Raw genomic sequence first — 20,817 nt, forward strand, 5'->3', positions numbered from 1 at the left:
GGATAAGCGGTATGGAAAACGGATGGAATGGAGTTACTTTGAATGTTGTGGAATGTCCATGAGACAGATCAATTTCTTGCTATCACTTACACTAGGAAACTGTCATTCCCTTACCAAACTCTCTACAAAACACAGGAAGAGATGAATGTGAATGTGTAAAGTCCTCTGTCCTGAAAAATAACTGTTACAAAGTGCTGACACTGGAGACTTAAAGTCCCCATGAAAGTTTTGTGGCTTTTAGTATGAAAATGTTAGCCTTAACGTTATATATATATATAAGCTAATTTTCTCCCAAACAATGGCACAATTCGCTTTTAGAAGATATATGCATTCAAAATGTATACCACCGATACGGATCAGAAATTTTGATGACATCATTCTGCACTTCAGCTTCTCATCAGATTTTCTGTCCAATGAAATGCTCTCTAGAATCCGAAGTGGCCCGCCCCAACGTTATAAAAATCCATTGTACAAACTGTCAAGTACGGCTTAGCCCGTGCTGGAAGGTAAGCTAAACGCGATTGGCTATTTACAAATGGGGAGGAGCCACTTGATAAGTCCCGCCCTGACTTCCTGGATCAGTTTAAATTACGTCGATAAGTCACTTCACTGGGGACTTTAAATAAACCTCTTCTTACAGAAACCTAAAAATCTTCGAACAGAAAAACTGCAGCACATTTGTTAATCCATTTATTATCAGCTTTAGATTTTGTAGATCGTCCACCATACCAAGTCCCTCTGGATGAGTCATTACTATAGAAACGATTACGTGTTAGAATGAGCGCATTAATATAAACCCGTGATCTGAATTACAGCCGGAACTACTATCAGAATTGCTGTTACAGAAAATGAATCAACACCTTCTGACCAATCTGATTTGAGAATTCAGCAGCGTTGTGGTGTAAGCGTAATTAGTGCACTAACTGACGCATTTATATCTTTTTGTGACAACAGGAGTAAAGAGAAGCTCAAGCTGAATGTGTGGAACACGGTGAATCTGGAGCGAGCAAACCGTAAGGGAGAAATCACTATTAACGGAAAAGACCCGGTCAGAGGAGAGGCTCCGGTAAGACCATCCTAACCGCATGCTAACCCCATGCTAACCCCACGCTAAGCTTTGCCTGTGTTGATGCAGCTGAGCCAAACGAGGGCAGCCTTGGCCCCACAATACCACCGAGCTGCACTTATCCAGCACACCTTCCCAACTTTTAGTGATAATTTGTGTAAATCTGGGGCCAATTTTCTCTCCTGGCTCTCTGTATACAGTAGTGTCATCGCTAATGGAAAATTCGAGTGCATCTTGTGGTGTTGCATTTGTAGGCTATGCGTCGCATGTGTGTGCTTTTAAAAGTGTCCCAGTGCCTGTGTCTTTTTGTATGTTTATAAATGGCAAATATCGTGACTGCTTTGCTGCACCTTCTGCACGCAATAGTGCACCCACTCACGTTCGTCCCCACAAACCACTTCCTGGGTTTTTGTAGGTGTTTTTTTCCCCCTTTGTTTTAGTGTGTGTTTTTGTTGTTTTATTTGCTCAGAAAACTTTGAAACCCAACAGAGAACCACATAGAGCATATGAAAATAAATGTGGTGTAATCGTCAAACATTCGTCCATTTTTCCAATTAAATGATATTCGGAGAACTCGTGTGTAGATTGTGTAGAGCGACGTGTATCTATCTTTTTTTTTTATTGCACGTCCTACATTTTTGTAATGGTGCTCAGTTACTGCAGCAGAGGCAGAAAATCTTATTAAAGGAAGAGGATGATGGGGGAAAAAATGGGGCAAAGAGAGCAGAAGGGGCTTGTTATGAAAGGCAGACCCCAGGAGAAATATTTTGCTACAGAAGTCTCCACTGCCTCTCCAGCTCGGCTGAAAGAGCTCTAACTACACCATCGTGTCATGAAGCAAATATAAACAGTGTGTGGGTGCACTGGTGCAAAACACTCTGAATTTTTTATATTCTCCCAGATTTTTTTTTTTGTTGCTTTTTTTCTACTTAATCTCTTTTTGAAGCTCTTCGTTTGCTTCCCATGCCTGATGTCTGATGTTTGCATGGAGTTCTATTAGTACTGACATTCTGTTTCTTCTTCTCTGGTAACATTTTTGTTTTCTTCCTTCCCTCCCCTTGTGTTGTTGTTTTCGTGCGCTGTCTGGATATCAGAAATCACGCAAGGTAATGACTAGAGCCTGGTCACCCACTCGAACATCCTCATGCTCTCCGGCAGCCCCATCAAGTAGCTCGTTGTTCATCTCAGGTCCATTCTCCATTCGACAATAGCAGGCTGAGGAGCTAAGTGATGAAAGAGCTCTGCTTTCACACCATTCCATATGCTAGAGAGAAAGAGAACGAGAGAGAGAGAGAGAGAGAGAGAAGAAGAGAGAGAGGGCAGTTGAAAACTCGGTTTGGCTCTCGGCTCAAGCCAGCTGGTATGGGGGCGGTGAGAAAGAGAGTCATCATTTGACCACCATTATTTCAAGCCTTCCTACAACAATGAAACGTCTTCATTAGTTTTGCGTGGGAGGGCCATTAAACAGTAGCGCAGTGCGGGGAGACAGTTAAATAGCAGAGGAGGAGGGAGGGAGGATGAGAGGGGAAGCTAGGAAGAGAGAGGGAGGCTGTGTAGTTGAAAGACAAACTTTGTTCTTTGTTCTTTTTCGTTTTTCTTTTTTCTTTCCCCTCAGAGAAAATTCCATGTAACAGCCTCAGTCAGGCAGTCAACACATTCCAGCAGGGAGACACACACACAGAAAGAGAGAAGGATTAATGGAGAAAGTGAATACATCTTCTCCAAACCCTAGGTCAGGGGTTGTGAACTGGTGGACCACGGTCCGGATGTGGACCTAGCAAAGCATTACAGCGGACCGTACCACGTACCAGTAAAACGTTTTAGTTGATAAACGTGTAAAGAGTGTCGTTAGTTCATGCAGTCTAGGTTTATAAACATAACCAATCACATTATTCGATCACGTGCATTTTTTACCTGAAAACAGCTCAGAAACTAGCTACATTCTATAGGCTAGAGACATTATAGCAGAAAAAGGAGCATTTTCATGGATATTTCATTTTATTTATATCCTCTCTGGACTGATTAACGATCTGGCAAAAAAGAAGTGACTACAAAAACTTTATTTAAAAATGATTGGACAAAGACTATGTGTTTATTATCGCTGCACCAAATGTCTTGTCTGTTCAGAACTGATAGGTAAAAGGTGTAACATTCATAGTGCAACTACTAAACAAATCATACTTTGAATTTTCTTATTTATAGCCATGAACTGGTTCCGTGTGTTAGGTTGGCACCCCATTCAGGGTGTCCCCCAACGTGTGCCCCAAGTCCCCTCGCATAGTCTCCAGGCTCCTCATGACCCTGTGTGGGATAAGCAGTGCAGAAAATGGATGAATAAATAGCCATGAACTGATCACTAGTAGTTACTAATGGTATATAAATGGTAAAGAATGGTAGCAATGGTCATCGTTCTATCGTGTTAGTTGCTCATCCGCATGGAATTTTACGCAACCAATTTCATTGCCAATTTTACTTGACTCCCCTTGCTCTAGGTGTGAGTGCATGGCAGATTTGTCACAGGGTTTCTCACTAAAACCCAGCTCAGTCCACATCGAACTCAGCTGTGCTCCAACAGCACCAGCTATGCTAGCTGGCCCATTCTCCAGTTTGGCCAGGTCTTCAGGTCCACTGCCAAGCCTTTTCAAGCCTTGGCCTACACTTATGCTTGGAAAAAAGCTGGACTGGGCACAGCAAACTGGCAATGCATGTGGACTTCCCATCTTTTTTTTTCACAGCAATTAACTTGGGTTTTGTCCTGAAGCAATAATTGCCCTACATAACAAAAAAAAATTGAATCGTGTACATATGTAGCCTCCTGGAAGAAAAAAAAAATCCCACTGTAATTGGAGCAATGTTCATGCTAGCTGAAGAATGATTTCATGACTATCCATGACACCAATGGGACCCTTATTAAGGTTTACAGTTTTAAATTTCAAAGAAATGATCATACATCCATTATACTCATTAAAACACCATCCATATCTGTCGTTTCCATTTCACTCACTCCGATTCTCTTTGTGTCTTTTCCTCTCTCTTTTTTTCTCTTTTCCTCTCCTTCTTATATGTAGTGTCTGAATACTTTGCTATTAAGCTGTACTAAAATCAGCTATGCTTCTCATAGATGTGGCTAAGGAGCAAATATGAGCTGAATTAATAAAGTGTTTAAAGCAGTCCATTACTTCCTGTTGACGTTGTGAAGCCCATTCAGCCACGTTAGTATAAATGTAAAATAAAATGCAGCATGACATACTATAAACGCAGAAGAGTTCTAGAGGTGCTAGTAATAGCATCAGTGCTATACGTTCTCATCCGGCTTGGGTTCGATCTACAGAACCAGCACACAGATCTCAACCTGAAGGAATCCCTTTATGTGGGCGGAGCTCCGGATTACCGTAAACTGGCCAGACCAGCATCAATTAAAGCTGGATTTAAAGGAGCCATCCAGAAGGTAATAGCTCATTTTGTCAGTCTTACTTACTATTTATGAATATGGCCAATATTATTATTGTTTTATTGTTGATTTCAATGTGTCCTGCTTTGGTGCTGTGACACAGCTTTTTTGTAACCATGCTCTGGTTCATTGATTCATGTCGTTTGACTTCAGATTACTTTGAGGGGCACGCCGATCCTGAAGCCCGATAACGCACTGAACTCCAGCGATGTGTCCATGTACACACACCACCCTTGTTCCACATACGTGTGCGAGAACGGTGGCGAGTGCAACCCGCTGCTCGAGAGCTACGAGTGTGTGTGTCCATTCGGCTTCACGGGACCCAAGTGCCAGCACAGTAAGTACAATTCTCTACTCTTACCTTGCTCTTAATCCTCCAATGCTGTAAATCCGCTTTTCTAATAAAGAATCCACGCCGCTTTTCTAGAGATAAGCTTTGCCTAAGCAGGGCTATAAATTAGCTTTCGGAGCAGTTTGAGCTGGTGTGAGAGGACTTGCAAGTGTTGATGCCCAAATTAAAATATTGTAGCACTGAGATAAAGTCAATAATAATTATTATAAAAGATGTGAATCCATATACTTGGTACAATTTGTTATTACTAGTGTGAAATGCACAGAGAGCTAATCGATGATAAAATTTAATAGATTTTTTTTTTCTACATGGGATTGATGCCAGAAAATTGCTTACCTGCCTCCCCAACAGCTGAATGTCAGCTTTCACTCTTGCTCATAAATTAGCCATGGGAAATCCATTAGGGACTTGGGATTGTATCTTTAAATCATGATGCTAATCTTTCAACTGGAATTATCGTGAACTTTTTATCTGATTTGAGAGGGATGACTCACATTGGTGGCTTTTGAAATCTTTGGTTCTTTCTTCTCAAGCTCTCTCATCTTTTTGCTCTGTTACATAAGGAATAAAATATAACAGGACATGCTGCTTCCTAACTTCGGGGTGGTAACACATCACACCACCCCAAATTTGATTATTTTCCTCTAAGAGTACGTCCTGTAAAGTGTTTTATTACCATCTCGTACACCATAGCTATTTATCAATGACTGCTTTTTATTTAAGAATGACTCATCATTAGATATGCACCGATGTAACGGCCAATAATCGATAGTGTAAAAACATCCGATGATCAGGGCCGATTATATCCTGTCAATCAAAAGAGGGCGGGAAAACAGATGGATTTCGTGCTGTGTGTAAAGATGATGTCTGTTGTGTGGAATGACGACAAAACTGCAGTTTGTAAGCTCTGTAAGCTCTGCAAGCTCTGCAATGCTAAAATTTTACACCGGACGCCACAGCAGTGAAGCGGGAGTTTCGGCGTTGAGTCTAATTTTTTTTTTTTTGCTGCGCTGCTCGCGCTGAATTAAAGCGCCAGTACACCGCTGAAAGATTTAAATGAAGAAGGGTTGACAAAAAAGTATATATTGTACAGAAAAATATATTTGTAGAGTAGTATATTTCATATCCAGTTAATGTTAATATATAAAAAAAGTTGATCTTATATATGACCAGTTTGATGTTTAATGATGAAGTAGAAATGCTTTTGTTTGTGGAAAGTGAATGTGAGACTAACAGGAGGGTTTTTAGAATTCATTCAATGCATTAATAACATTCAATAAGTTAAGAAATCTTAATTTAATCTTTCGAATTTAGTTGATGTGTTAATGTTAATTAGAGTAATGTGTTTTCTGTTTATGAGACCAGTTACTGTGAAACAACTTGTTGAAATGGAGAGAATAAAGTTTTTATTTTAATTTTTTTCACAATTGTGGAATTAATTATTATTAATTTAAAAGAAGGCATAAAAGGCAGAACTATCGGTATCGGTTATCGTTTTGGCCGATATCACTCTGAATAATCAGTTATTGGTATCGGCTGAGAAATTTAGTTTCGGTGCATCTCTACTCATCATACTTTCTGTCCATTGATAATTACCTTTAATGTGGAAGCCAGTTCCTCTTATCACTTACGCTGTAGCAGTTATAAAAAATGACTTAGAAACCACGAAGCACAATATCCTTCATGTTTACTGTGGCGGAAATTTTTTTTATAGTTATAGCTTTACCTCCGACTGGTAAAAATGCTGACACTGGAGACTCCTTCCATAAATGTTAAAGAAAAATCTCACAGAACGGTTCACGATATACACAATTACACAATATTTAAAAACAATAACATATTAGAATAAGTGTAATAACTACTTTCAGACCCATGCTGTTATAGAAAATTAATCAGACCCTTCTGACCAAACAAAATTGATTCAGCAGCACTCTGGTGTAAAGAAAGTAACCCTTTTACTTTATTATTACATGCACTGACGAATACATTAAATCTGATTTCCAACATATTTTATGCGAGTATGCTTAGGAGATGCTTAGGCAGATGGTGTAATATTGCAAACACCATGTCGTGAGTGTAATTCACATAAATGACTACTCTGAATACAACTACCATGAACACTAAGAAACATCTGGATGGAGATATACTGTCAGATATGGCGCGTAAAGACGGATGCAAGTGTAGATAAGGATAAAGGTTTAATCACAAACACAAAACAAGAACTCCGAAAACGTGATACAACGTAAAACACTAAAGCATGAATCAAAACATAAACATGGAAACAAGGTGCACACATAAAGACAAAGAACGCAAGACAACCAGTGCTGTACAAACTGTGACTTAAAGAGTCACGCTGATTAACCAAAAATGTGAATCAGGTGAAACCAGTCATGTGATGTAGCATTGGCTGCTGGGAGTCGTAGTCCCGGGTTAGTTCCTGCATATACATGACATATATAGTATATATACACTACACTACACACACACACACACACATACACTCTTGCCAAAGTGGAATTCTCCTGGTATATGCACTGTTAAGTGTTTATCACATATTATAATCTCTACAAGACACTGGGTACGTGTTTATTTTTTCACTCCTGTACATTTGAGAAACTTCATACCATCCAGTTTCATTTGTATTCTCAACACAATCACACAAGCTACATTACAGCAACTTCAAAAACGTATAAAACTAACCTCCTTAACCTTGCGGTGCCTCCTTGCTGTTTCTGTAACATTAATTAAACCACGCAGGCGTGAAAATTACAATACATCACACTTGCACTCATCATTAATAAGATGCGATATATTCCTTACCATTCTCTCATCTTCTCCAGCTACCTACGAGAAAGCAGCCGGGGAGTCCGAGTCCATTGCTTTTGACGGCCGAACCTTTATCGAATATCACAACGGAGTCACCAAGAGGTAAGGAGGCATTTTCACCAGCGTTGAAATATTCTCCTGTGCGCTCTGAATAAGTTATGGCGCCCTCTCTCTGTTTGAGCCTGATTATTAGTTAAATCGTTTAGGCCCCTCCTGGTTTGGGCTAATTGGCCGTAGTTTAGCACCCTGTCTCTGGTTTTCAGGGAGTTTCGCTAATTAGTTGGCTGGTTCCAATTACAGTACTGCCTGGAGCGACGTGCTCTCAGTACTATCCTGTGGAGCACTGATGTATTGCTCAAAACCCCCTTCGCCATTACAAGAGCTTCAAAACCTCACATCTCTATTAGAGCACATATTGGAAAAGCACCTCTCTGTCTCCAATTGCCTTCTTCAATCATGAGCTAATTCCTTGTTCCAGGAATACTGTGTTGGCTTCATATGCCTGTGGCACTTCAGAGGTTTGGTCAATAGGCATGTCAAAATGTTATTAATCGTTTGTAATAAGTAGAAGGGATAAAGTTAAGTGCATTGTGAAGCATCCTATTAGTGTCCTAATAGCCACTGGCTGTTATATCGTGCTCTAGTAAACAGGATTTGGACAGGGGTGGACAAATAAATTCACAAGCCAGCCCACTGCACAAACTTGAGTGTACTTGTGGAGTCCTGTGTTTATAAATGTAATTGAACTAGGCTAAAACATGGAAGTGCAGTTATTGGAAACTAATTACCGTAAGGGAGGTGTGATGCGGCAGAGCACAAAGGCTTTCCCTCACTATAGCCTCTCCCTTTTTTTCTCGTTCTCTTTAAAATGCTGTTCTTCTTGTTACTGATAAAACGCAAAAAGTGCAAAGTTCACTCCTCTGAAGACGCTCCGTGCACTGGCAACCTTAAAAGAACAGCTTCACCTCAGACTTTTATAAAGCGCTCACCCTTTAGATTGCTTCTATCAATATTAAACCTCCTCCTTACAGAAAGCATCGCCGTCGCAACGATTTCAAACCTGTGATTTGCTTTGTAGCTGGCACTATTATCAGAGCTGCTGTTATAGAAAATTCATCAACACCGACTGACTTAAAACTTAAAATCTGAATTAAAACCTGGGACATAATGTAATTTCACTGAAAAGTATGCAGACTTAATACAGACATTAATACAGACTAATGATGTATCAGGAATTGAATTTCAGGTTTTCGTGTTGCTTTATTCCTTATCCTTATTCCTTATAATGTCGCTTCTGTTTTTTTCTACAAAGCTAATACAGCATTGTTCCCTAGTAGCATTGTACATGAATGACGTTATTCAAATCCAGCTAATGCCTTCATTTTTGCTCAATTTGTGGTGATGGTTTGTTGTACTTTAACATTAAAGTTGAATGCTTTCTCTGAGAAAAGTTGTTAGCATTTTTGTTAACAAAAATGCTAACATAAGAAATCATTTGAGAGCTACAACAACGATAACAAGTTGCTTACATTTGTAGACGGAAGTTGGCTGAGAATTCGTCCTCCATTTTTTTTTTCCGGGCTGACAGGCTTCAGAAAACATGATGTCAATTCCAGTAAGGGAACACAGTGAGCATCGATGCTCCCTGGTTTTTGCGGTGCACTGTGGGATTTTTAGGGAGCGAACGTTACAGTGCATTGGAAGGATTTTGCGATTGAGACAGCTCTTAAAATGATCAGTGCCCCGACTACTGAACTAGGGAGCTGGTTGAGACGCACTTTAAGTTTTTTCAGCGCTTCGGCCTCGCTGTTCGTTCATAATTCTGAAAAAATCATGTTATCCATGCAAACTAATTCATCCATGTAGTAAACATATTTCCTACCATACCTCAGATGCAGCAGATATTACAATAACAGCACTGAGGAAAAATTGTTCCTCAAAAATCAGTAAGGAGAAAGATTTATTTATTTATTTTGCCTAATGGTTAGTGCAATATCAGCAGCTTATTAAACTAACATCCACAGAGCAACGGAAGTATAAAATGCTGATCTCCCAGACACCTTTCTGCTTCTCCCAAGTGCCTGGACTAGTCGTTTGTCCACCCCTTTACTTACACACCCATTGCACCACAACATTTTAGCTTAATCAGTAGAACAATATCAATATAGATCAGAAGATTTATATTAATATTTAGAGTTTATACTGTACACTCTGTCGTCTGCCCTCCTGCCTGTCTTCTTGTCTGTTTGTCTGTCTGTCTCGTCTGTGTCTTATATGAATGTTCCTTGTTGTCTTCTCTCTGCACCCAAGCCAACTGACCAATGAGATCCCTGAGTAAGTAACCAAGGTGTATTCTGGGATAGACACAAGCCAAACTAACCCTGTTGTGAACACATTTCAGTAATTAACCTGATATTTTGCTCAGCATAAACATAAACATTTTCGTTATTGCCCTTTAAGTGTCAGAGAAATGAATATTCATGAGAAATCAGGGCTCATCTGTTTTGAAATTTGTCCTTTGTATTCCTTTTTTTTATTTGCTGGAAAATTGCGTTAATAAGGTGTTTACTTTCTCATCAGGTGCATTAGTTATAGGGCTGCATGCTCGGCATGCATGATGAGCATTGTGTTCGGCAAAGACACTGCAGTGTACCTCCACGGAAAGCATGCAGAACTCAATTAGAGCAAATATATCCATATACCTGCAGAGAATGTGATTAACTGTTATGTGAATCCGAATGAGGCCCCATTTAACTGCTACTTTGATGATTGCTTTGTGTTTTTCACCCTGTGTGAACCCTTCAAACTAGTTTATATCATTTGTGAACTGGCATTTTTTCGACTAGTGTAGAATTCCCTTTTAACTGCTCCATTAGTGAAATGCCCAATCTGTAATGGTCTCCCTTTTAGTAGCACTTACTTTATATTATTTGTTTCTTTCAGAATGTAATTAACTGGGTAATGGCTGTACTGATCCCTGGTTTTAACTTTGGCGGCTTAATTTATTTTAAATTACGCTAAAGAGCTCTTGTGTAGAATTCCTCTTAACATTTTAGCCATGTCAGTTGTCTTTGTCAAATCATTAACCGTGATATCTAGTAAATGTGTCCCCAGCCAAGACAACAATTACCAAGTAACATATTAATCAAGGATTTCTTTTTTCTTTTCTTTTTTTTCTTTTTTGGGGGGGGGCTTCGGGGGCTTCGGGGCATTCAAACGCCCTTAATAGAGATGTGCTGGAAGTCCAATAATGTGAGTGGGCTATGTCAAACATCAATACAACTTAAGGTCAAGGCCCTCTAAAGTGACTTTTCCACTGGCCTAATATTTAATTCGCATCACTTCCTGTATAAATGGCAAAAATTATTTCCTCAGAGGACTTTAATACACTGGGACTGTTGCTGGCTGGAATATCGCAATATTGCTTTTACTGTTTACTGGACAGCCCATCTGTCTTCATTCTAACTTGTTTTCTCTGCAACCTTAAATCAATTTCCCAATTCCCTATGATTTCAGTGACCAGTTTTCTCCCGCTTCCTTTTCATAATTAGATGTTTGACCCCATTGTTTTCTTGATGGAGTGCCTTGTTTTTGATTGGCTTTGCTTGAAGAAGCTTGATATTGCTTATATAAATCATTCACTCACTTTGCTCACTTGCTCACACACTCATTTACTCACTTGCTCATTTCACACATTCACTCTCCCCATTTTATTTGGACTTCCAGTTCATTTCGAAGGTGTGAATTTTTTATCCCTTGCGGGTTGTTCCATTCTTTTCTTCCACTTTCTTTGATGAGTGTCCAAATGTCACTCACGTTCTGGCATTCTGACATCTCATCCACTTGAATTGGGTGGATGAGAATGAACCCATCATTGATGTAGCACAGGGACACTTGCATGTCCTCGTTGCTATTCTAGTCTTCCTACAGTAACAGCCCGGTGTTGACCTCCGTATGACGTTATTACTTTGTCCATAAGGGCTTAATAACACGTTCACTAGATTAAACTGAAAAACTTCTAGCTCCATGGCACAAGCCCTCTCTGGTCTTTGTGCTTCTTTACCCCATTGAGGGCGCAATCAAAGGTTGTTCTCTTCGCCCTCTTAAGCTTATTGCATGCCCTTTATTTTCTCCCCTGCTCCTCTAAGTCCTGAGTCTCTGGAGACCCCGTCAGATCAGAGGTGAGTCCCCCTGTCCGAACTGCATGTCCTGGCATGCCACCCTCATCCGTCTTTCCTCCACATGGACTAAATGCCACAGCTTAAACCTTTTATTGAGAACACGCCTCATATTTTCTTCTGGAGATTTCTAAGCAGTCCATTTTAGTGGCCTGAGCGAGGCCCTGCCGCTTAGAGGCACACGATCCAAATAACGTAACCAACTTCTGACCATTAAGCTGATTCAGCCTATAATATAAAGTGTAATGAACATGAAGCACCACTCCATTGCACAAAGCACCTCTAAAACGTTAACGAAACCCTCGGTGCGTGTTTACTGCAATGTTTGTACATTGGCGGATTCAGGTTCTGATTTTAGCACCACTTCAGACAACTGTCTAGAAGCTCTAGATTGAGTCCTAATGATAGCGTGATCATGAAAGGAACAGTTTGGAGAGGTCCATGGGACTTAAAGTTCTGGCTGGCGGCCCTGTGGTGGGTAAATCTGGTGGAAAGAGTCCAGTCAGCACATTATACGTGTCTCATTAGGGAGGAATTCAATTACACCGAATAATTATGCATCTTTACTCCATCACGGCCACGTCGAACATGATTTGCATAATGAAATTTTGTCTTTTAATTAAAGAAATGCAACTTTGTCATTATTTCCAATTGTAGGAGCGCTCCTCAAGACGGGAGCCTTCACATAGCGATACACATAGGCAGTGGTGCGATAGATGAGAAACTTGTGTCGGGGAGGGAAGAAAAAAAACCCGGCATATCCTGGTTTCTTCCCACTCCTCTGCTTCATGGGTTTGATTAATTTAAACTGGCGCTAAGCCGTAACGCACGCGCACACACACACACAGTGTGCTCCACAGTAGAAGACAGCCTGCTAGCTCCCTACATTGGAAATGACACAAAGTTGTTGACTCTGGACTCCGCCAGGTTAAACACTCTCGGCTAAAACTCCAAGCTGTATTGTTATCTCAGATCGTTAATCTCAAAACTTGACTGTAAACTTCCATCTGTGAGAAACAGTAGCCATGACGCATCAGCAAACAAGCAGTGATCCCACAGTTTGCTAGAACGTGCCAGTGTGTGCTCTGCACTCCTGTGTGGTGTGAAGATTCATGTCCTCTCGCCACCTGCTCTATCTGCTTTTGTTTGTGTTCCTCAGTTGTCTTTGTGTCCACTGTTTTGTTTTACTCTGTTCTACATTTGTGTTGTCTCGTGCCGTGTCACGTTTTGTCTCGTGTCCTGTTTATTATGTTTTCTTGTTCAGTGTTTCTCCTCGATCGTTAAATATCTTCTTTTGATGTTACCGGTTTGATCAAACCCACACACCATCACACATAGACACGTGCTTATGCTCACAATAACGACTCTCTTAGTACTAAACAAAAGAGCTATTGTTTTGGGGTTGTTTTTTTTTTTAATAATAATGTAAGCTGGAGTATGTTAACTGAGGGAGTGAGAGGTGTGTGTGATAAGGAACGAGTGGGATGTGGGAGTACGAGACGTGTGCGTGTGGTGATGAACACGTCCCTGCTGACCAGAACGACAGCCCTCGGTACCTCCTGCCTACAGCTATGAGGTTCAAACGTTTGCCACAGAGGATGATAGGAGGAGGTGGCTCATCCCTTCCACCTCCCTACTGAAGTCTGGAACGACTGAACAGATCAAAACCACAGATCAGAGAGCAGCTAATATGAGCATCCTTCCTCCTTACTCCACGGGTTGGGAATCACTCTGGGGGACAGAACAGGATGAAGTAAAACATCATAAGTTGTCGCTAACCTAAAGTGTGTCACCAGTTCTATCTCTCATTCTGGCATTCACGCTCCAAGGTCCCTCTCCTGCAGTGTGCCCTAGTTTACTGATGAACCATGAAGACCCCTCGGGATTTGACTACACAATCTGCTCTCCCACATACTCGCTCATTAGCTTGCCGTCCCACATGGAAACAGCAGGTAGAACTTATCAGGTCTTACCTTACCATCATGTAGACCTTATGAGGACCTTATCAAGGTCCAGCCACAAGTCCTTTACATAATTAGTACCTGAATCTTTATCAGGCTAGTTGAATTGATGTGAACAGCACAGCCTTAGAGCCTTAGAGACTCAAATTGTGACCTGCCATCATTTCTGAAATGGACTGAAGCAATAATAATGGTACTCAAACCAGTTATTTAACGTGTTTAACGTTTCCTTTATAGTGTTAACACTAGGTGACATTATCACCTAAAACACATCTAAAAACGGATTATCAAACCATCAAAAGTTTATTGAAATGGGTAGTATTAAAGAAACAGAAAGTGAACACAGACGATTTCCACCCTGCTGTTTATTTGCACAATATTATTTAATTGTACAGCAGAAAGCAACTGGAACTCTAATCTGCCCTTCTTTACCTTGTAATTTCTTGTTCCTGGTCAAATTGTGTACGTGTTCATCAGTATTGACAAGGTAATCACCAAAATGTGAGTTTTTCTGTAACTCTCCATCAAAACTCACTAATGACCTCTAAACGTCTTTTTGTTATTATGTCACCATGCACACACTGGCAAGAAAGAAATATAATATCATATCCTGTTTCATGGTCAGAGCCTTACAAACATCCTCAAAGGATGACACAGGAGCAAGAGTGCTGAATCTTATGAGTAAAACACATCTGTTACATGCACTCATCTTGTTTTTCCTCCCCGGTGTAGTGAGAAGGCCTTGCTGGTGAACAAGTTTGAGCTGAGCATCAAAACTGAGGCCACTCAAGGTCTCCTCCTGTGGAGTGGGAAGGGCGTGGAGCGTTCTGACTACATCGCACTGGCCATCGTGGATGGACGTGTCCAGATGACCTACGACCTCGGCTCCAAACCGGTTGTCCTGCGATCATCAGTGCGGGTCAACACCAACCACTGGATCCGCATTAAAGCCAGCAGGTATGCTGCAACATGAGAAATTGAATAAGTTTAAACCTCAGGCCAAAAAATGGATTTAACGCCTGTTTTGTGGGTGCCTGTGTTCAGCAATGAATTTCTTTATGATGTCACACACTACAGTAGTGGTTAATGGCTCTTATAAAAGTAGACACCACCTTAAGTATTTATTTTTTACCTGGCCTACTGGTTTAAATGTTATCATTTTATTGTGGTAGTTGTATACAGTGTTTTACAATCAACAAAGCTTTAGTTGTGCTGTCTGTTTTATCTCTGTACCAGTGTTATTGTGGAGCGGTGTGAACTGTCTGCCAGCAGAGGGCTCACACCCCTCCCCAATTCCATAATCCTGCTCACGAGAGTCACAATACTCTACACACAGAAACCCAACAGTGGCCTGACTAATCTTATAACAGACTTGCGGCAATAAAATAATCATCATTTGTTTATACTGATTCAAAATATCTGATATTTCCATTTCATCGATGGAATGGACCGCCAGTGTACTACTAGAAAGGGTTAAGTACTGTATTGTACTGTACATGACACCCCCCCCCCCCCTCTCTCTGTCTCTCTCTCTTTCTCTCTCGTTCTCTCTTTCTCTCTCTCTCTCTGGTTAGGGCGCTGAGGGACGGATCTTTGCAAGTTGGCAATGAGGCAGCAGTAACAGGCTCCTCACCTCTGGCTGCCACTCAGCTGGATACAGACGGTGCCCTTTGGCTGGGTAAGGCACCTCTACATCCTGTTATACCGTTCTTCTGCATTCACCTATAGATGTGTGTGCGGCTTACATAATGTAATATTTAGTAATCACACTCAGCCTGAATACGCTGCATCCATTTTTAGCTTGTGTTGTAAAGGGATTCCTCATCGCAGCTGAATAACTCTCAATTGTGAAACTATCCATAATTCGATACATTACTAGTGGTGTGTGTGCAGGTTTTTATTTATTTATTTATTTTTTTCAAAATAGGAGACAATAGATATATCTCACTATGCTCTTATTGAAGTTTATTTAATTAACATATTATCGATTGAGCTTTAGTTTCTTTCCTTTTTTATCAATGCCTTTCAGTCTTCAGCTTTTTTTTCAGCTCTTTTATCCATTTAAATACTGTACCTTCTTGACTCCATATACTATCGTCAAGAAATTTTGTCTCCACTGCACTGAAAACAGAATAAAGGAAGTGACATGACAATGTTCAACACCCAGCCATGCAAGTGAATAGTTTTCACACGTGATGCAGATTACGCCCGAGTTAACACAGGACATTTTCATATACAGTGGTGCTTGAAAGATTGTGAACGCTTTAGAATTGTCTATACTGTATATCTGCATGTGACTTAAAATTTTCTCACAAATCCTAAAAGTAGATTTGGTCCTCTAAAAGTAGAGATCCCAATTAAAGAAATGAATTAAAAAGATATTATACTTGGTGATTTATTTATTGAGGAAAATGATCCAATATTACATATTTGTGAGTGGCAAACGTATGTGTGCCTTTGCTTTCAGTGTCTGGTGTGACTCCCTTGTGCAGCAATAACTTTAACTAAATGTTTCCGGTAAACGTTGATCAGTCTTGCACATTGGCTTGGAGGAATTTTAGTCCATTCTTCAGTACAGAACAACTCTGGGATGTTGTTGGGTTTCCTCACATGAGCTGCTTGCTTCAGGTCCATTCTACAACATTTCTATTGGATTAGGGTCAGGAATTTGACTTGGCCATTCCAAAACATTAACTTTATTCTTCTTTAAACATTCTTTGGTAGAACAACTTGTGTGCTTAGGGTCGTTGTTTTCCTGCATGCCCCATTTTCTCTTGAGATTCAGTTCATGGACGGATGGCCTGGCATTTTCCTTTAGAATTCGCTTTTCTAATTCAGAATTCATTCTTCCATCAACGATGGCAAGTCGTCCAGGCACAGACGCAGCAAAACAGGCCCAAACCATGATGCTACCACCACCATGTTTCACAGATGGGATAAGGTTCTTATTCTGGAATGCACTGTTTTCCTTTCTCCAAAAATATCCCTTCTCATTTAAACCAAAAATGTTATTTTGGTCTCATCAATCCACAAAATATTCTTCCAGTAGCCTTCTACCTTGTCCAACTAATCGTTAGCAAACTGCAGACAGGCAGCAATGTTCTTTTTGGAGAGCAGTGGTTTTGTCCTTGCAGCCCTGCCATGCACACCATTGTTATTCAGTGTTCTCCTGATGGTTGACTCAAGAGCATTAACATTAGCCAATGTGAGAAGGCCTTTAGTTCCTTAGAAGTTACCCTAACAGTAACAGTCTATCTGACTGTGGATTGGTGGACTCCAAACTCTTTAGAGATGGTTTTGTGACCCTTTTCAGCCTGATGAGCAACAACACCTCGTTTTCTGAGGTTCTCAGAAATCTCCTTGCCATGATACATTTCCACAAACATGTTGTGAAGATCACACTTTGATAGAGACTTGTTCTTAAAATAAAATAGGGAGCTCACTCACACCTGATCGTCATCCCATTGATTGAAAACACCTGACTCTAATTTCACTTTCAAATTAACTGCTCACCCTAGAGGTTCACATACCTTTGGATCATTTTCCTCAATAAATAAAGGACCAAGTATAATATTTTTGTCTCATTTGTTTAATTGGTTTCTCTTTTTCTACTTTTAGGACTTGTGTGAAAATCTGATGATGTTTTAGGTCATATTTATGCAGAGTGTTCACAAACTTTCTAGCACCACTGTATGCAATGTTGAGTCATTTTAAATCACACCCTGCTGTTTGTTTATGCAGGAATCGCCCTCGAGTGTCACTGTGTTCACGGGTACCTTACTCTCAGCTCTTCCCATACACCCCTTAACAGATGTTTTGTGCCTTATGGTTTATTAAAATATGTGCAATGTGAACCAAACCAAACCTATCAATTTAACTCTGATCTGTTTTCAACAAACAGATGTATAGATGAGAAAGCAATCATGAAGTGAACCCCAGTCCATTGGCTATGTTTTCTGCAATGAACCACACAGAATTCTCAGTGAAAAGAGCCTCAGGTCTGAAAACAAATTCAAGAAAACACCATAAGACTCTGTACGGTGTCATAAGACTACAAGGTTCCGAGTGAAACTCGTCTAAAAGTCTGCCTTCGAGAAACGCTTCGCTGATTCTTCTGCAGTTTTAATATTTATACAGTGTGTCTTGGTACTGTTTGTTTTGGTACTATCATTGACTTGTCGTTTATGGAATGAGAATATGACTGTTCTATCTCGGAGACAGACTGCTGCCTCAGTGTTTGCTTTTAATCTGGGAAGAGCACTGTCATTGGGAGTGAATGACTCTGGGTGCACATTGGAAAATAACCATTGCAGATGTAAGGAATAAAACACAATCGACAGTGCCGTTGTAAGAAAATAATCAATGATAGGGTGGTATAATGTGGCCTGTTACCAGCCAGTTGACTATTTTCCAATAGCCGCACATCCCAAAGTGTTTTATGTCTCATATATCACAGCAAAAAAATGGCACACTGTATATTTTATCCATTTATAGTTCTATTTAATGTTGTGGATCCATTTGAAAACAAGTTAGTTCCTGTTACAGTGAATGTAAACAGCTGTTCCCTCACCAGCCTCACTTTTTTTATTCTCTTGAAGTTGATAAAGAAAAAAAAGCAGCTTATCATGTTATGGCGCAACCAAAGCCCTCCATCCTGAAGACTTTCCTGTGTAGGAATAGCTTTACTTCTGAGTGTGACAAAGCACTGACACTGGAGACTCCTTCAAAAAATGTTAAATAAACATCTTACAGAATGTTTCATCAGACCAACAATCGTGAACAATTATGCACAGTGACTTAGTGGTTAGCACGTTTGCCTCACACCTCTGGGGTTGTTTTTTTGTTGTACTGCATGTTCTCCCTGTGCTTTCGGGGTTTCCTCCGGGTACTCCGGTTTCCTCCCCCAGTCCAAAGATATACGTTGTAGACTTATTGGAATTTCCAAATTGTCTGTAGTGTGTGAATGGGTGTGCGATTGTGCTCTGCGACGGGTTAGCACCCTGTCCAGGGTGTCCCCCTCCTTTGCCCCGAGTCCCCTGGGATAGGCTCTGTGTAGAATAAGTGGTATGAAAAATAGATGTATGGATGGAGCATCTGCCATACAACTTGGCACTGCTGTCAGAGCTGCTGTTATAGAAAATGAATCACCCTTCTGACCAGACAGATTTGAGAATTTAACAGCGCTGAGATATAATGCAGATTTATCCCATAGTTGATACTCATCTCTGGCCTGTATAGGTTACAGTCTCTCCTGCAGGCTGTGTGACCCATTTAAGTGAGTGTCAAAGACTGACAGAACTGGCAGACAGCACAGAAAAGTTGAAAGCATTGATAAAATTTTTCAAATGTGTTTGCGCATTGAGTAGTGAAGAACCCTTCTTCCCCCAGCCTCTGTTCCAGAGCAATGGAGCAGGTACTGCAGTCACCCTGCAGCTAGAATACATTATCCCCCAGCAGCCCTCACATCAAGAGCCTCTTCTTAAAATCCCTTCTTTCATTCCTGATTATTTATTTACTTATTCAGCTGTACGTCGCATGAAATTAACCCAGCAGATCCTCCTATTCCACAGCTCACAAGCAGATTAAAGAGGAAGGGAGTAAGAAAAATAGGCAGAGGAGATGATCTGCAGAGTAAAGCAGCTCATCTATAGGCATGCCCTCACTGCTAGAATCAGAGAAAATATGAGTCAAGACTTTTCCAAAGAGGAATGTGTCTAGGGGGAAGAATAGCGCTCTCACTCTCGAGCTGTCAGAGCGTATCCCCACAGCCGAGGCAAATGCTTTTTGATCTGCTCACCTGTTTGAGGGTTACACTCTCTTTTTATCATCCCTCTTTCCAGCACTTTTGTTACACAGTTCAGGTAACAAACATACCCAGAAAGGAAGCAACCAGGCATGGCAGTTTTGTTCCCTACACTGTATTTTAGCTAGCTAATTATTGCTAGTGCTCTGTTAGCGGCTGTGGGTTAAATGTTTGCGTAAGCCTAAACCAATGAAACATTTCCACTGGATTTACCAAAAATTTGGAAATCTGATTTTCTTCGTACGATTCTTGTGCACATTTTGATCACCCGTGAAGTGCGAAGCGTGTTCCCGACACAGCTCATTTGCATTTAGTGGCATCCAAAAAGTCCATAAAAGGTCAAGTGGTGAGGGTAAAAGCTAAAAGCCAGTGGAAAGTGGAAGCTATTTTGACTCACTTCTGTGCAAACAAATTATTTAATAATATATAATAGTAATAATAGTAAGTGAGCCCTAAATCTTCCATCAGCTGAGCCATGCTTAGAAAGACCGGCCTGTCCTCCCTTTTATATGCCAGCATTTCTTTTGTCATAGTTGAATGATTCGTTTTATTTGTCTTAATTTATGTATTTGTGTTGGCTTCTTTTTTATTCTTTAATTAAGGCCATGAATTGAAAATGTTTTTCACAAACGTTTCTTGGTGGTATCCTTAGTCCTATCCACCTAGTGAACTAACATGTTTTTGATAAAGACTATAAAGCACATCTGTAAGTCGCCCTGGATAAGGATGTCAGCTAAACGCTGTAAACGTCATGATGTTTTTCACATCATTTTGATCAATGATCAAAAATGTTTTTCACAAACGTTTCCTGGTGGTATCCTTAGTCCTATCCACCTAGTGAACTAACATGTTTTTGATAAAGTCTACAAAGCACATCTGTAAGACGCCCTGGATAAGGGTGTCAGCTAAACGCTGTAAACGTCATGAAAATAAGCAATTTAACATCGATAGTATATTTTATATATAAAAGTGCAGTAATCCATCAAATTATATGATTTGAGCATGAGTTTAGCATTGATTTAGATTGATCTACACAGTGGGGAAAAAAAGTAACACAATCTATGTTTTATTCCATTATTTATAACTAGCTTGCAATTGTGTTTTTCTCCCAGAAAGAGCAAAATCCCAGCAGCTTTAAAAATAACTACTTCAGATGACTTCTACATTGGTCCTGGCTGGC

The 20,817-nt window shown here is 40.4% G+C and overlaps 1 protein-coding gene across 5 annotated transcripts in view; it reads left to right on the forward strand.

Annotated features, from left to right (window-relative positions):
- Window positions 1-20,817, forward strand: part of agrn (agrin) — a 271,614-nt gene that overhangs the window by 247,715 nt on the left and 3,082 nt on the right. For all 5 annotated transcript variants that reach the window (XM_053686553.1, XM_053686554.1, XM_053686556.1 and 2 more), the window contains 6 exons: window positions 955-1,066; window positions 4,398-4,514; window positions 4,671-4,854; window positions 7,710-7,797; window positions 14,567-14,791; window positions 15,409-15,512. In XM_053686553.1, coding sequence (XP_053542528.1) covers window positions 955-1,066; window positions 4,398-4,514; window positions 4,671-4,854; window positions 7,710-7,797; window positions 14,567-14,791; window positions 15,409-15,512 — 830 coding nt within the window. The remainder of the gene's footprint in view (window positions 1-954; window positions 1,067-4,397; window positions 4,515-4,670; window positions 4,855-7,709; window positions 7,798-14,566; window positions 14,792-15,408; window positions 15,513-20,817) is intronic.

The sequence above is a fragment of the Ictalurus punctatus genome, chromosome 15 (genome assembly GCF_001660625.3).
Source record: "Ictalurus punctatus breed USDA103 chromosome 15, Coco_2.0, whole genome shotgun sequence".
NCBI classification, from domain to species: domain Eukaryota; kingdom Metazoa; phylum Chordata; class Actinopteri; order Siluriformes; family Ictaluridae; genus Ictalurus; species Ictalurus punctatus.